Raw genomic sequence first — 16,272 nt, 5'->3', positions numbered from 1 at the left:
ATCGTTTAGTTATGGATGTGTGGAGAATAGCCTTGTTGTGCTTAATGTGGATCATATGGAGAGAGCGGAATGCAAGATGTTATGAAGACCATGAAAAGTTGCAGGACGAGCTCAAAAACATTTTGGTCAAATCCCTTTTCAATTGGTTGGGGGCTTCCAATTTTTCTACTGTCTCAATTTGTGGAATTTTGTTCTTCTTTTCACCTTTATTGGGGCCTTACTTTGTATGCATCATGTGTACTAGGATTGTGACCCTCTGCTTCTGAAATGATTTATTTATCAAAAAAGAAAAATTAATTAAGTCCTCTTTCGTAAAAAACCTTACATAATATCCATACCAAATTTGTTTTCTAAAATATGGTCTACGTTCAATGTGGGATCTAATCTGCACCCTCATGGGCTATTTCAGTTGCTAATAGTCTTATTTTTATATTTCTTGGCATCAGAAAGTTGCTCTTCTTTTATGTTTTGGGTCTTGAGTAGTTTTCTACTTGGTTTAGTAGTTCTTTCTCTTTTTGTTTAGTAATCCTAGTCTTTGAAGGAAAAGTATTATGAATATAGTACATAAAGGTTTTTATATAATCTATCGAATCCGCAGATAGATAGGGTTCAATATCTTAAGATTTTCTTAAAAATCTTTGAGAGTGTAACTTCCTTCTCCTTTCTAGGTGCAATTGCTTAGGAGACCTTGGTGTATTTCTCTTGGGTTTATATTTTTTTACTCCCCCCCCAATCAATCTAACGTTTTTCTATTGTTAAGAGTTTCTTAGGGTTAAAAGAGTTTGTTGGTGACAAGAATTTGTTACAGGGTTATTTTATATGTGTGTGTGTCTCTTGCGAGCGGCGGTTTGGACACGTTGATTGTGCGCCTTATCGGCGATGGTATTGGGGTTGCCGATGTTGGCTCCAGGTTTGGCAGCAGCACGTTTTTTCTTTTTCCTCCCAGTACGCGGGAGCCTAATCACGCCGAAGTTGGGTCTGCGGGTTTGGGTTCGGTTTTGGGTTCTGCATCGGAGGCAGTTTTCTTGTCAAAGACAGCTTAGGTCAGGCAGATTACTCCCGTTAGTACTCCTGTTTCTCCTGTGAGTACAAAGTTTGATCGTATCCCTGCATCAGAAAAAGGGTTGCTTCATCGGGGGTTTTTAGGTTCTAGTAATGCTTCTCCTTCTTTGCCTGCGATGAAGGAGGCTTCATTGTCAATTAAAGGTGTTAAGATTGTCATCGAAGAATCACAGGTTTGTTCTTCTTCGAAGAAGCATGTGGCTGAACTGGGTTTGAGACTCAGTGAACCTTTTCCGTGCATGTCGGAGGGTGGTGCTCCAATTTACTCCTCTAGATCCAAATCTCAAATAGGGTATACCCGGAGAGTGAAGGAGAAGATTGCTTAGCAGCTGCATAAGAACAAGGAATTGTTTGCTGAGGTTGTGGCGGAAACTGCGGAGAAGGGGGTGGAGAACTATTCGGAGGTGGTACAAGATGCAGTGAAATTCGCCTCCATTATGGGTTTGTCTTGTGGTGAAGGAGGTGACGAGAAAAGTCTTTTGAATCTTTTTTCGAATATTGAAGAGGAGCGGGAGTCCTATACCCCAAAGGTAAAAGGGAAGAAGGAACTCAAGAATTTAGAATGCTTCATCAATTATGAGGCTAGAGGGAGACTTTCTCCAGAGAGGTGCCAGCACCGGCGGGGTTGTGTTGGGACAAAAAAGGCACTTTACTTTTCTCCAGAGGTGCATTAGGGGCTTTGGGTTTTTAGGGCTGGTGTTGGGCTAGTGTGGGCGTTAGTCTTTGAGTCTTTTTCTTTGGTTTTACTGTTTGACTGTGGCTACTTGTTGGGTTTTTGGGTTGGGTCTTCTTGGGTTTTGCCTTTGGGTTTTAAGTTGGGTTACCTATGTATACTTTTTGTGTACTTAGAGGCGCATTGCGCTTTTTTCTTTATATATACAATATTACTTATAAAAAAAAAAAAGTGTGTGTGTATTATGAGGTAAGAGAGCTTACATAGAAACACATAGCCTCTTCTTGTTCTACTTTTCTTCCCATGCAACCATACAACATGGTATTAGAGCATAGGGTTTGATTACATCCCACACCCTTTCACTACTTTCGCTCTCGTTTGCCTTTTCTTCTTTCTAGTTTTTTTTTTTTTCCTCCTTTTTATTTATTTATTTAATTTTATTTTTTCTACTGATTGAAGTATTGAAAACTTATGAACTTTGGGCTTCATGCTCGTGATTGGGGGTAGATGGCAACGATATCCCCGTCTTCAATGGTTTGTTGTCGTTGTCATCCCCTCTGTGAACTTCGTCTTCATTGGTGGTTTTGGTGTAACTAGTAGAATTGGTATTGCGGTTGCTACACTATGATTTCTACCCTGTATAGAAACAATTAATCAAGGTGTATGGTTGTGTTAGTCAGAGGTCTCTGTGGTGGTTGGTGACATCAACGGTGGCTGGAGAGTGTTGCAGTGGCCATGTACGTCAATGGCAGGTTGGGTTATCTTGCTTCGTGATTGTTGATTGGCTCTGAGGCGGTTGTAGTTAGTGTCCCCGGTGAGTTTTGATCGTGTCCGACAAGGTTTGATTGCCGCCGACAAGTTATTGGAGACGAGGACCCTTGTTTGGGTTCTGGTGTTCGCTATTCCTTATCAATATTAAGAATATCCTTAACTTATAAAAAAAAAAAAAAATATTAAGAATATCCTTATTGAGGATAAGAATTACTTTGGTTTAGTTTAATTTTTTTTAAGTGTTCTTCAGCCAGTTCTGGCTGGTTTTTTGTGTTTCTTGACTGGTTCAAGGTTGTTCGTAGTGGTTTCCAGTGATGATTCGGGAGGCATTGCTTGATTGAAATTGTTTTTGTAGCAAAGGTTTCAAACAAAAGATTTGGGAAAACTTAGATATTTTCTTGGGATTGGAGTTGCTAGATCTTTTTTTTTTGATAGGTAAATATGTATATATCAAAAACCCAACAGGGCGCACACGATTACACAGGGAGTATAAAAGAGTGCGGCTATACACCGAATAAAACCCTAAGCTCCCAAGGAGCACCCACAAGGAACCTAAAAAGATCCACCCAAGAACCCCCGAAACCAAAACACCCTACACAAAAAACACCCTACACAAAGGCTAACCCTACACATGATCACCCCACATCCCTAGCCCTACTCGAGCCACTGCCCCTAGCCTCAAAGTTATCGGAGCATTCCAAATTCTTCACCCCCAGTGGCATCTTTTTCTTATGAAGCTGTTTAGCTTCCTTATCCTTCGCTCTCCGTGTATAACACTTGGAAACTTGGTTATCTATCAAAGCTTTGGCAGGTGCAGGAGGAAAAGAGAAAACCGGAGAAACAATAGCCCTCACCGGAGGAACAGTAGCCACCACCGGAGGAACAGAAGCCTCATCCCTCATCCTGCACTGAAGCCTCGCCGGGTAAGTAGAAGCAACCGCAGGAATCGCCGGAGGAAAAGAGAAATGATTCACAGGCGAAACAGAAGCCACCGAAGAAACAGTAGCCACCACCGTAGGATCAGTAGCGTCATCCCTCAAACTGCGCCAAAGCCTCGCCGGAGACACAGGAGTCGCCGAGGAAGATTTCCGTCCAAACTCAGCAAACCCAGGAGACTCCGGCGAAGACTTATCCGAATGCAACAAAAACCCATCGCTGAACTTATCGGGATCCAAAACAGGGCCGCAAACGGGAATTTGAACCACAGCCGACCCGGAAACCGACCCGGAATTTTGCCCATCATAACCCAAAGAACCAACCCTAATCCACTTACCTTTGCAACAAAAACCCATCGCTGAACTTATCGGGATCCAAAACAGGGCCGCAAACGGGAATTTGAACCACAGCCGACCCGGAAACCGACCCGGAAACCGACCCGGAATTTTGCCCATCATAACCCAAAGACCCAACCCTAATCCGCTTACCTTTGGGCTTCTCACCCAGCCCGCGAAGGATCCGGTCCAACTTATCGCAGAAAAACCCTAATCGCCTCATCGCCTTGTTCCTTCTAAACTTTGCTGCCGCCGCCACCGGAGACGAGAAACTTTGCTCAATCAAGGGATGAGCTTTCTCCATTTCGTAACAATCCATCGCGAATCGTGTTTCCACTCCAGCATTCCCCATCTCGAAACAGCTCGCCACCGGGAACAAGTCAATCTCTTGCGACGAAAGAAGCCGCGCCCCAGCAATGTCCGCCACCTCGCAGGAAGAAGAGCGCAACGCTTCGGCGAAAGACCGTCCATCTTTTGTCCCCGGAGAGAAACTCTCAGAATTCGAAAACCCTGGAGAACTCGCCTGCACAGCCAGCAACGAACGCAGCTCAACCACGAACCTCCGCCAACCCCGCCCAGAGCGGGCCTCTGGGATCCAGATGATACCTTTCCGTTCGTCCTCCAGATAGGCAACCACCTCCAGGAATCTCCCAGCTTTGTTACTACCCCCGCTCACCGACAAAGACTTCCCTTCCTCGCTAAATTTTTTGACGAAATCTTCCTTCACCTGAGACTGAGACGCCTCTTCTACCGTAGCTGCCAACCAAGAAGCACTTTGCTGACCCACCAGAATAAGCCCTACAAAACCCTTCCTTCTTTCCTCCAAACGAAGCTTCGAAGCCTTCGTCGAGAAAAAGAAGGTTTTAGCTTCCACCGAAAACCGTCGCTCCATCCTAATCTACACGAACGCATCCCACGAAAACAGAAAACCGAGCTCTAGCGGGACGCGCCTACACGCGCCACCGCTGGGGTTCCAGTTCCAGCGCCTCTCTCTCTTAGGCTGGTATGAATTTATTTTAGAAAAAGTATGTACTTGATTTGTTAGAAGAGATGGGTATTTTGGGTGTTTGTCCTGTTGACATTTCAATGGATCCTAATCAGAAATTATTAGGATGAAGGGCAATTATTTGAAGATCCTGATAGGTATTGTTGTCTAGTTGGAAAATTGAATCTTACTATTAACATGCGAGTAATCTCATATGCAGTTAGTGTTGTTAGTCAATTCTTGGAGGCTTCTAGGGTTTCACATTTGGAAGTTGTTACTCGTATTATTCATTATTTGAAAAGAGCTCGTGGTCTTGGGATATTGTATAGACTGAATGGACACTGGGCAGAAGGTTTTACTGATGCAGATTGTGCAGGTTCTCCTTCAGATAGATGATCTACTACATGATATTGTACATTTTTAGGCGAGAAATTGGTCACTTGGAGAAGTAAGAAACAAACAGTTGTGACACATTCAAGTGCCAAAGCAGAATACAGGCAGTGGCTCATGTTACCATAGAGTTGACGTGGTTACTACCATTTTCTCCAAGAGATTGGATGCTCAACTCCTACTCCTATTCCAATGTTTTGTGATAACCTGGTTGCTTTACACATTGCCTAACCAGGTTTTCATGAAACGACCAAGCATATTGAGGTTGGTTGTCATTTTATTCAAAGTAAGATACATAGTAGAGATGTATCTCTACCATTTGTGAAGTCTAGAGATTAGTTAGCTGATATGTTTACAAAATCCTTATGTCGAAAAGAATTTTGAGTTTATTTGTTTCAGCTTGAGGGAGAGTGTTAGAAGAGTTTCTTAGGATTAAAAGAGTATGTTGATGGTAGGAATTTGTTACAGGGGTATTTTGGTCTTTGTATTGCATTTTACAATATATATATATATATATATATATATTATGAGGTGAGAGAGGTTACCAAGAAAAACAGCCTTTTCTTCCTCTAGTATTTTTCCCATGCGAACCCTACTACAACTATCAAACAGCCATCCATCAAATTCATTCAAGATTCTATCTGTTTTTATAATCTAACCATCCCTAGGTACTTAAACATCAAACCCCATCCTAGAAGTTTTCAAGATCTTATCAGGAAACATAATCTAGTTCTGAATTTCTAGTGCATTGACTTTGCATTGGAGTAAGTTCTGCCTTGATTATTTCACATAGTGGGAGTTCTTGTCAGAGTGGATTGACTTGGGAAGAGGGTGAAAAACTTTTTTTTTTGATAAGTAATGATGATATAAAAAGCACAAAGGGGCGCAACCCATATACACGGGAAGTATACACAGAGAGCACCTAGGAGGGAGAGAAATGAAAAAGAAAATCAGAGAAACTAATCACTAAACGAGCTAGCCAAGCAGCCGTCCAAGAGTAAAGAGTAAAGAGTAAAGAAGAAAAAATGAGTCAATTCCTCTATGGTCCTAGTGGAATTATCAAAACATCTAGCATTTCTTTCATTCCAAATACACCACATAAGACACAGAGGAATCATCTTCCACACAACCGCACTTCGAGAACGCCCTCCCGACCGCTAGCTATCAAACAAGGCCCTCACCCCACAAGGCATGACCCAATGCAACTCAAACCGCTTAAAAATCATGTGCCAAAGAGCACTTGCAAGCTCACAGTGGAGAAGAAGATGATCAACTTACTCTCCGGTCTTCTTGCAAATACAACACCACTCCACTACTACTATGTTCCTCTTGCGCAGTGTATCATGAGTCAGAATTTTGCCTAGGGCCGCAGTCCACCCGAAAAAAGCCACTCGCTGAGGCGCCTTAGTTCGCCAGATGCTCTTCCAAGGGAACTCCTCTTGATTAGATATGGACAAGGCCTTGTAGAACGATTTTACCTCGAACTTGCCCTTCTTGAACGAAGACCAGCAAATACGGTCAACACTGCCTAGGGAAACCTTGCAAGAATACAACCGATCAAAGAAAGGAGAAACCAAATCCACCTCCCAATCTTGAACCGATCGAACAAAAATGACATCCCACTCAACAACCCCGTTCCTCCCGATAAAATTATCCTTCACCCAAGCTTCTTTATGTCTGGCGATATTGAATAAGGACGGGAAGACTTGCTTCAAAGAAATGTCCCCACACCAAATATCATGCCAGAATCGAACTTTCGAGCCCTCCCCCACCTCAAACCGAATACCTTTGGCAAAAAAATTCCACCCTTTACGAATATGCTTCCATAGACCCACACCATGAGAACCCGAGACCTCCTTCGTGCACCACCCACCTTCTTGGTCTTCATACTTAGCTTTGATCAACTTACACCAAAGAGCCCCGTTCTCATTTGCGTATCTCCAAAGCCATTTCCCCAAAAGAGCTTGATTAAACTGGTGCAACTTCCGAATGCCAAGACCTCCGTATCGTAGAGGGCGGCAGACTTGATTCCAACTCACAAGATGCAACTTGGGCTCATCTCCCATTCCACCCCACAAGAAATCTCTTTGGACTTTCTCAATCCTTTTAGCTACACTAACAGGAATCGGAAACAGAGACAAAAAGTAAGTCGGAAGATTAGCCAAAGTGCTCTTAATGAGAGTTAAACGACCTCCTTTAGAAAGATACATTCTCTTCCACCCTGCCATCTGACGCTCCATCTTTTCGATCACTTCATTCCACATAACCGTATCCTTATACATCGCCCCAAGAGGGAGACTCAAATACTTCATAGGCAACTCGGCAACACTACACCCAAGGATATTAGCTAAAACCCCAATGTTCTCCACCTCACCAATGGCCACAATCTTTGACTTTCCAAGATTCACTCTCAAACCCGAAACAACTTCAAAACATAAGAGAATGAGACGAACATACCGGATTTTTGCTTGATAGAATCTTCACAAAAAATCAAAGTATCATCCGCAAATAAGGAATGGGAGACCATTAATTCCGACAAGGCCCTATTTCCCACTGAGAAACCAGTCAGAAGGCCTTGGTCAACCGTTGCATTCGCCATCTTACTCAAAGCCTCCATAACAAGCACAAACAATAACGGGGAGAGAGGATCCCCTTGCTGGATTCCCCTCGAACTGTTAAAAAACCCTTCCGGAGAACCGTTCACAAGAATGGAGAATCTTACCGTCTTAATACACCACTCTATCCAAGCCCTCCACCTCTTGCCAAAACCACATCTATGCAGTAAATACAGCACAAAATCCCAGTTTACATGGTCATAGGCCTTCTCCAAATCCAATTTACAAAGAACACCTGGCACCCCTGATTTCATGCGACTATCGACACATTCATTTGCAATGAGACCGGAATCTAGGATTTGCCGACCCCCAATAAAAGCATTTTGAGAATAGGAAATGACCTTACCCAAAACCGTTTTCATCCTATTGGCAAGAACCTTAGCCACAATTTTATACACCCCTCCCACCAGGCTAATGGGCCGAAAGTCCTTCATCTCCACCGCATCCGCCTTTTTCGGAATCAAGGAAATAAAAGTTGCATTCAAGCTCTTCACTAATTGACGTCTACGATGGAACTCTGCGAAAACCGCCATAACATCTTGTTTGATAATACCCCAGCAAGCTTGAAAGAAAGCCATAGAAAAGCCATCTGGACCCGGAGCCTTATCACCCTCCATGCCTTTTACCACCTCCCAAACCTCATTTTCCTCAAAATCTCTTTGTAACCACCTATTATCCTCCTCCTCGATGGACAAAAAGGGCTAGTTATCCATTCTAGGGCGCCAAGTGCTTTGTTCCGAATAAAGGCTTTGGTAATACTGCACTATGTGATCTTTTCCCTCAGCTGGATCTCCGGATAAGACGCCATTGATACGGAGCACTTCTACACGGTTATACCTTCGATGAGAATTAGCCATCTTGTGAAAAAAACGAGTATTTCGATCCCCCTCCTTGAGCCACAAAGCTCTAGATTTTTGGCGCCAATGAATTTCTTCACACAACAAGGTATTCTCCAAATCTTTCACCTTGTCCGCCTTCCGGATCTTCTCCTCCTGATCTAAGCCTCTCGACTCTGCCAACTCATCCAACTCCTGGATACCTCCCAACAACTCCTTCTTTTTCCTCCCAATATCCCCAAAAACCTCCTCATTCCACTTTTTCAAGTCCCCTTTAAGGGATTTCAGTTTATTAGCAAGCACAAAACTAGGTAAGCCCTCAAACGAATACGACCCCCACCAAGAAGCAACCTTATCAACAAAACCCTCTGCTTTAAGCCACATATTTTCAAATTTAAAACCCTTCTTACCTCCACGAGGAGTCCCACAGTCCAGTAATAAAGGGAAGTGATCGGAAAGCAGACGTTGAAGTCTTCTTTGTGATACTGTTGGGTAGTGATCTTCTCAGTCCGAGGATAGCAAGAGCCGGTCAATCCTTGACCAACTCTCATTTTCTTGATTATTGGACTAGGTAAATTGACCCCCCATCATCGGAATATTCACCAAATTATTCTCTGAAATGAAGTCCGAGAAAGCCATCATGCTCGAAGAATAATAAGAATCACTGGAACGCTCACTAGGAAAGCGTACAATGTTAAAATCCCAGCCAAAACACCAAAGGACCTCCCACACCCTCACCAAACCGGTTAGCTCTTCCCAAAGTGCTCTTCTCTCCACTTCCTCATTAGGCCCATACACTTCCCCAAACGCCCAAACCCAACTATCCTCCACATTTTGGAAAGAGCAAGCCAAAGTGAAAAGCCCCACACAGACCTCCTTACACTCTACTACCCTCCTATCCTACATCATTAACATCCCCCCCCGACGAACCAATAGAGCCTTTAAACTTCCACCCCACATGTTGACCTCCCCAAAGACTATGTATCACCTCTCGAGAGATAGTCTCCATCTTAGTCTCAATCAAACACACTATATCTACCTTCCATTCTTTCAAAAGACCCCTAATGCGCAACCTTTTTTTGAGTGCATTCAACCCTCTCACATTCCATGCTACGATGTTAAGCTTCATGATCCACCAAAGCGACCCTCTCACATTCCTCAATCTCTTCAAGTCCCTTAGGTGCAGGGACAAAGGCAGAAACACCTCCCAAATCAGAATCGTACTGCATTCTTGAAGCTTCAATAGCTTTGAACAAACCCTCCAAGTCCTCCTTTTTCCCCTCATCAGAAACACCAATTTTTGGACAAAATTTGAGGCAGTTTTCAACTACCCAGCTGGAAGAGATCGTGTCTGATCCTAAATCCTCCAAACCTACTGTTTCAGAAATTTTATCCCCATCCATACTTGAATCAGACTCAAAAGACTCCAATTCTGAAGTTCGATCCAATCTTTCTTGTCCAGGTTGAATCAGTGGACCCAAACTCATTTCCTCCCCCCGACAAGACTGCTGAGCCCAGCCCCCCTGCCATCTCAACCTTCCAGCGAGAGGGACTCCCCCTCAGAAACTGTCGTGTGGCCAAAAACGAACCCTTCCTAGCCTCGCTGGTCTCCAAAATCCTCTCCGGTGTCCTCTGATGATCCTCTGACGACTCTCCTCTGATGATCCTCCGACGACAAAATCGTCTCCGGCACCCTCTGCGAATTTTCCGGCGTCGGTCCAAGGATCCCCTTCAACTGCCTAGACGCCGCAACCGAGGCTTCTAACGAACCCATCAAAGTCACGTCCCTTCTCTGCCGGCCATCCTTCCTCCTCCTATAAGTCATCAGAGATTTCTCTTTGCCAGTGGGCTGAAACTCCTCCACCGGGCTTCTGGGAATATGGATTGAGTTCTCTCCGACTAAGAGATCGTTAACACCCCCCACAGAAGTGCCGATAGACACCCTGGGAATCCTAGCTATCGCTGACCCAGTCCCCCTTCCCCCTGTTATCACTCTGTCGGTCGACGACAAACACGCCGGAGAAGGCATGAGAAGTCGCGACCCAGTCGTGACTTTCTCCGAGGCCGGTGTAGAAACCAACCCAGCTTGAGAGGCTTGAGCTGGGCTAAAACCATAACGCACTGCAGAAGCCACGACACCTTTGGGCTTAAACATAACCTTTTTCTTCACCCTCAGTCTGCTGTTGGCCTTTATAATTTTCCCTCCCGGCCCAAATTTCTCCTTCTCTTTCAAAACAGCCTTCCACTGATCCACATCTTCCTTATCTCCCGGCCCAAGCCCACTAGACTTCATCTGAGTAATCACCCTATCGATCTTAGACATACCCACGTCACATTCCCTCTTCAGACGTCTCAAACACTCCGTCACGTTGAGGAGCTCAATGCCTACCTCAGAGTAGGTCTGCCCAGCATGGTATCCCATCTCCTCCTGTCCCTTCATGCGATCAGGGATTGACATCGGCTCAGAGTTCTTCGCCGGCTTTGCTGACCTCGCCAGAGCTATAGGCATTATCTCCACGCAACCGCCAGATTTCGTACCAATCACGCCACCCACTACCAGACCTCGAGTAGACTTCGCCGGCCAGGACGATGTCGTCGGAGCCATAACAGATTCCAACGGAAACCCCCCCGCGCCTCCCTGAGCCGTCGCTGGAACCTGGGTCTTCTTTGGACCTAAGGTCTTCTTGTCAAACGTATTCCCTCGCCGCCCCTGTTCTTGACAGACTTTGCATACTTCCTGGGTTGCCTTCAATGACAGTCTCACTGTCTCCGCATAGCTTCTCTGCTTCTTTACCTCTTTTTCTCCCTTTTCTCCCCTAATCTCTCTATACTCACTGATCACACAGTGTTCACGAAGAGATGAGTTAGCTGCTTGTATTTCCTTGGTGAAACGAACCCACCCAAAACCATGACGTCCTTCAGAGATGATGATCGAGCCACACCGTCTTCTTCCATCGAATTCCTCCACTGTCAAGAAGCAGCCATGCCTGTTGGAACACTTCTGAGCAATAATTCTAGGGTATCCAGCTCTAGATTGATCCCAGAAAACTTCCGAGTTGTCCACTGCCACCAGATCATCCACTATTCTCACCATCTAGGCTAGCTCATCCTTTTTCAGAAAGATGGACCTTTTGAATCTATTGCTCCTCTAAAAAATTCTCACCCCTGATGCCCCTACCAGAGGGTGAAAAACTGATGAAGAAATTATTCTATCTGGTTTTCAAGATGATCTTGACCATAGAGGGAATTCTTATTAGAGTGGATTGACTTGGGAAGAGGGTGAAAAACTTCTGAGGAAGAAATTATTCTATCTGGTTTTCAAGATGATCTTGACCATCTCTTGGAAAATGTGTTTTGTGTGTGGATTGATTATGCAAGGAAATGTAAGAATTATTTCTTAATTGAGGAATAGTTGAAAGTTAATGTATGATTATTTCTTGATTGAAGAGTGAGCTGAGATCTAACATAAAAAAAGAGATCTCTCATGTTCATTTAAGAAGATCTTGAAGATGCTAAGGAATGGCTATGCAGTTTGACATATGCATAAAGTCTATAAAAAAGATCTACAATTTTCCATTCCATTCTAAATATAGTCTTTGAATTGCCAAAATTGTATGCAAGAAGTCCTGGAAAACAGTAGTAGAAAGTGGAAAAGTATAAACAAGGAACTAAACTGCCACTAGAGGAAGTTAGAAAGCCAGAACAGCATGTGAGCGAGTCAGAAATGCACGCAGGAAAGCTTGAAAAGCAAGAAGAACCAGCAGTAGAGCTCAAACGGCAAGCTGAATGGCCTAAACATGAACCGGGGGAGTCAGTGTAGCGTGCTGGAAAATTAAAGGCAGAAGCTTTTGATGAGAAGAAAGCTACTGAATTGCTTAATGACAGATTAAACATGAGAGTGAAGAAAAAGGGGTCAAATCCGCTGTTGCAGGAAAAGAAATCGATTAACCTGCTACTGTTCAGCATTTTATGGTGTCAAGTACATCTCATCTACCCGCACATATTATTCGAGAACAAGAAGAAAAGAGGATGGTGTGACGAAAGAAGAGATTAAAGAGGTCGAGGCTGGGATTGCTGGATATGTTGTTTAAAGGGAGCTATTGAATGGGAATGCTATCACAATTCAAGTTCAAAATAATTTCTACAACACAATCTTTACAAGGAACAATCCCAACTTTGATTTTGTCTTCCCTGACCAATTGAATGATTTGGTTGAAAAGCACTATCCAATTATCTTCATTTTTAGCTCCACTTAAGATGGTGAAGTGGGGTCAAACTTGGCCTTGTGGTCTTGTTCCAAGGATGCAAAGAAATTGAAAAGCTCGATTATAAAGCACCTCAAAACACAAGGGTGTGTTTGTTTTAACTAGGGGAGAATGATGCAGCCAGAAAAAAGTTCATGTAAAAACAAGTCCAAAGATGAATATACGTATTGATGTCCCGACTATAGAAGAGTTCTTGAATATGTGCTCTTTGTATATTCTGTAGGGGTTTACTTGTATATATTTTTGCATTAGTGTTGCGCTCCTCTGCCCTTTTTCAATAATATTTATATTAATTATGACAAAATGAATTTACGCAAAAAAAAAAAAATTATTGTCTAGTTTCAATGTGGGATCTGATTGGCACCCATATTTTATGTACTAATTGGTCTTATTTTTATGGTTCTTTGCATTAGAAAGTTGTTGGTCAGTTCTAATTAAATATTAGTAAGGTGGGGTTAATTTGGTAATTTCTAGATTGGTTGGAATGGGCTGTACCAGAGGCCTTGGAGTTTTCTTTTGTGTTTTAGGTCTTTTTTCTATTTTGTTTTGGTAGTTTCCTACCTGCTTTTGTAATTTCTTTTATTTGAAATCTCTTTCTAGGAAAAGGATTAAGAATAACCTATATAAAGGTTATGATTTAATCTGTCAAATTCATAAAGAGATTGAGTTCTTTTAAAATATTAATTAAATGATTAAATTCACAATTTTCTATAAGCTTAATCTTTTAGGACAACCGATAGTTTAACATGGTATCATAGCAAAGGTCTTGAGTTTGAACCTGAACTTTAAAGTTTGCTCCTCATTTCAATTAAATATTTCACAAGTTGGGCCCTCACTTATAAAGGAGAAGTTTGAAAGTTTGAGCCCATACTGGAAAGTGAGTGTTAGAGTATTAATTAGATGATTAAATTTACAATTTCCTATAAGCTTACGCTTTTGTGATAACTGGTGATTTAATAAGTTAAATAAAATGTCAATATCTTTTCTTAGTGTTTTGAGGGTGAGATTGCCTTCTTCCTAGGCATGATTGTGATTATGATTATTTTAGAAACCTAGGTATGATGCCTAGATGATCTTTTGTTTTTTGAATATTCCTGTCTAGGTTTGTTGTGCTGTCACAATGAGTGCAAACTATCGATAATTTGGTTCTTGCATTTTTCTTTGTAATTGAAAAGAAGACTTAAAAGGCACCTAAAATTGTGAGATTAAGTTACGAGCTAAATTTAAGAAGAGGAGATGATTTGGCTTGCTGAGATCATGCATAATTCGAGTGGAACAAAAACTTCATATAGCTTTTATAGCCACAAATCTAATCAACCCCTTTTTGCAGAATCTCTGATCATGGTGTGCATGCCAACAAATGCTTCAAACTTCAGTTTGAAATGTCGTATGTGACTGTTAGCATATTTTATTCTTATTGTTGCTGCATCTGGGTACCAGAAAAGATAGCTCTTTGCTGGTTTGCTGGTTCCTCAAATCACTGATTTCAATGATTTTGAATATCAGTTAAAGAATGCAATTTTTCTATTCTTATGTTATGACAGTGGGCGCTGGACCAGAAAAGATAGCTCTTTGCTGGTTTGCTCCTCAAATCAGTGATTTCAATGATTTTGAATATCAGTTACAGAATGCAATTTTTCTCTTCTTATGTTCTGACAGTGGGCGCTGGATGGTACTGATTGATGCGGCAAAAGGATGTTCAACCAACCCGCTAGATTTATCAAAGCATCCTGCAGATTTTGTTGTTGTCTCCTTCTATAAGGTGTGTATGTAAGTGCAAAATTCATCAGTTAGAAACTACTACATTAAGGTATTGATTTTTTGTCTCCATATTGTTTTTGTAAAGCTATTTGGCTATCCAACTGGACTTGGAGCTCTCATTGCCCGAAATGGTAAGCATTTGATGCTGAAAGATTGATATTATTTTGAAAGTATCATGTGATCGTGGTTTAAAAGGCTTTTGTGTTTATTATGTGATTATTCTCCCATATACTGCATAAGTTTTTTTTTTTGGGATGATCACAACATAACTTATGCAGTATAACAACATATACTGCATAAGTTGTTACATTGCTTTTTATGCACCAGACATAGATGTATTTTTTTTTTTGATAAGTAACGTTGTATATATTAAAAGCGCAGAGGAGCGCAAACCTATTACACATGGAGTATAAAAAGAGAGTGCCTAGTTAGAAGGAGAGAAAAGAATAAGAAACTCAGAAAAACTAATCACTAACGGAGCTAACCAAGCAGCTGTCCAAGTGAATAGTGTAAAGAACAAAAGTGTGTAAGCTCCTCTAAAGTCCTTGGGGAATCCTCAAAACATCTTGCATTTCTTTCGCTCCATAAGCACCACATAAGACATAAAGGAATCATCTTCCACACAACTGCACTCTGACAGCGCCCTTTCGTCCATACAAATCCTCTACCTAGCAAGGCATAACCCAATGCAACCCGAACTGATTGAAGATAGCATGCCAAAGTGCACGTGCAACCTTATAGTGAAGAATCAAATGATCGACTGACTCCCCGTCCGACATACACAAACAGCATTGGTTTATCACCACGATCTGTCTTTTACTCAGGTTGTCCAATGTGAGGATCGTCCCTAGTGCTGCCGTCCATACAAAGAAAGCCACTCTCGAAGGTGTCTTTGTTCTCCAAATACTCTTCTATGGGAAAGTGCTAGACTCTTTAGAGGCAATTCTTTTGTAAAAAGATCTAACATCAAACTTTCCTTTACATGAAGGAGCCCACCACAACTTGTCTTCCTCTTCTCTCCGCATCTTTTGGGAATACAATAACGAATAGAAAGAGGCTAGGACTTCTACTTCCCAATAACGAACCAAACGTTAAAACTAACATTCTACTGGGTAGAACCACTCGAACGATCCATGTTGTCAGCGATCGATGCATCCTTTACGCTGGCTATATTATAAATACCTAGAAAAGCATCCTTGATTGTCACCTCTCCTCACCACACATCCTCCCAGAATCTGATCTTGGACCCATCTCCAGGATCAAGCTTGGTGTGGCTAAAGAACACACGCCACTCCCTACTAATATACTTCTGAAGCCCTACTCCATGTGACCCTCATGTGTCACTAGAGCGCCAACCACCCATACTTATCCATACTAGGCCTCTAGCACCGTTCTCCACCATGCCTCTCGCTCATGTGCATAACGCTACAACTACTTCCCTAATAAAGCTCGATTGAACATTCTCAGATCCCAGATCCCTAGTCCACCCTCAGAGATGGGAGTACATGCCTTGGACTAGTTAACCAAATGGTACTTAAACTCTTAACTAATCCCTCTCCATAAGAAAGCACGTTGTATCTTTTCTATATGCTTCACTACTGAGGCAGGAATGGGAAACAGGGACATGAAGTAGGTAGGAAGGT

At 42.5% G+C, this 16,272-nt stretch overlaps 1 protein-coding gene across 9 annotated transcripts in view; it reads left to right on the top strand.

The window, feature by feature from the left end:
• The window catches only part of LOC132175743 (molybdenum cofactor sulfurase), a 112,194-nt gene that overhangs the window by 34,610 nt on the left and 61,312 nt on the right, over positions 1-16,272 (top strand). For all 9 annotated transcript variants that reach the window (XR_009439457.1, XM_059587775.1, XM_059587778.1 and 6 more), the window contains exons 7-8: positions 14,528-14,630; positions 14,715-14,760. Coding sequence is in view for 8 of the 9 variants with exons in the window: in XM_059587775.1 (XP_059443758.1) it covers positions 14,528-14,630; positions 14,715-14,760 (149 nt within the window). In the remaining variant the exon portion in view is untranslated. The remainder of the gene's footprint in view (positions 1-14,527; positions 14,631-14,714; positions 14,761-16,272) is intronic.

The sequence above is a fragment of the Corylus avellana genome, chromosome ca3, assembly GCF_901000735.1.
Source record: "Corylus avellana chromosome ca3, CavTom2PMs-1.0".
Classification (NCBI taxonomy): Eukaryota; Viridiplantae; Streptophyta; class Magnoliopsida; order Fagales; family Betulaceae; genus Corylus; species Corylus avellana.
This window is presented reverse-complemented; position numbering and strand designations above follow the sequence as displayed.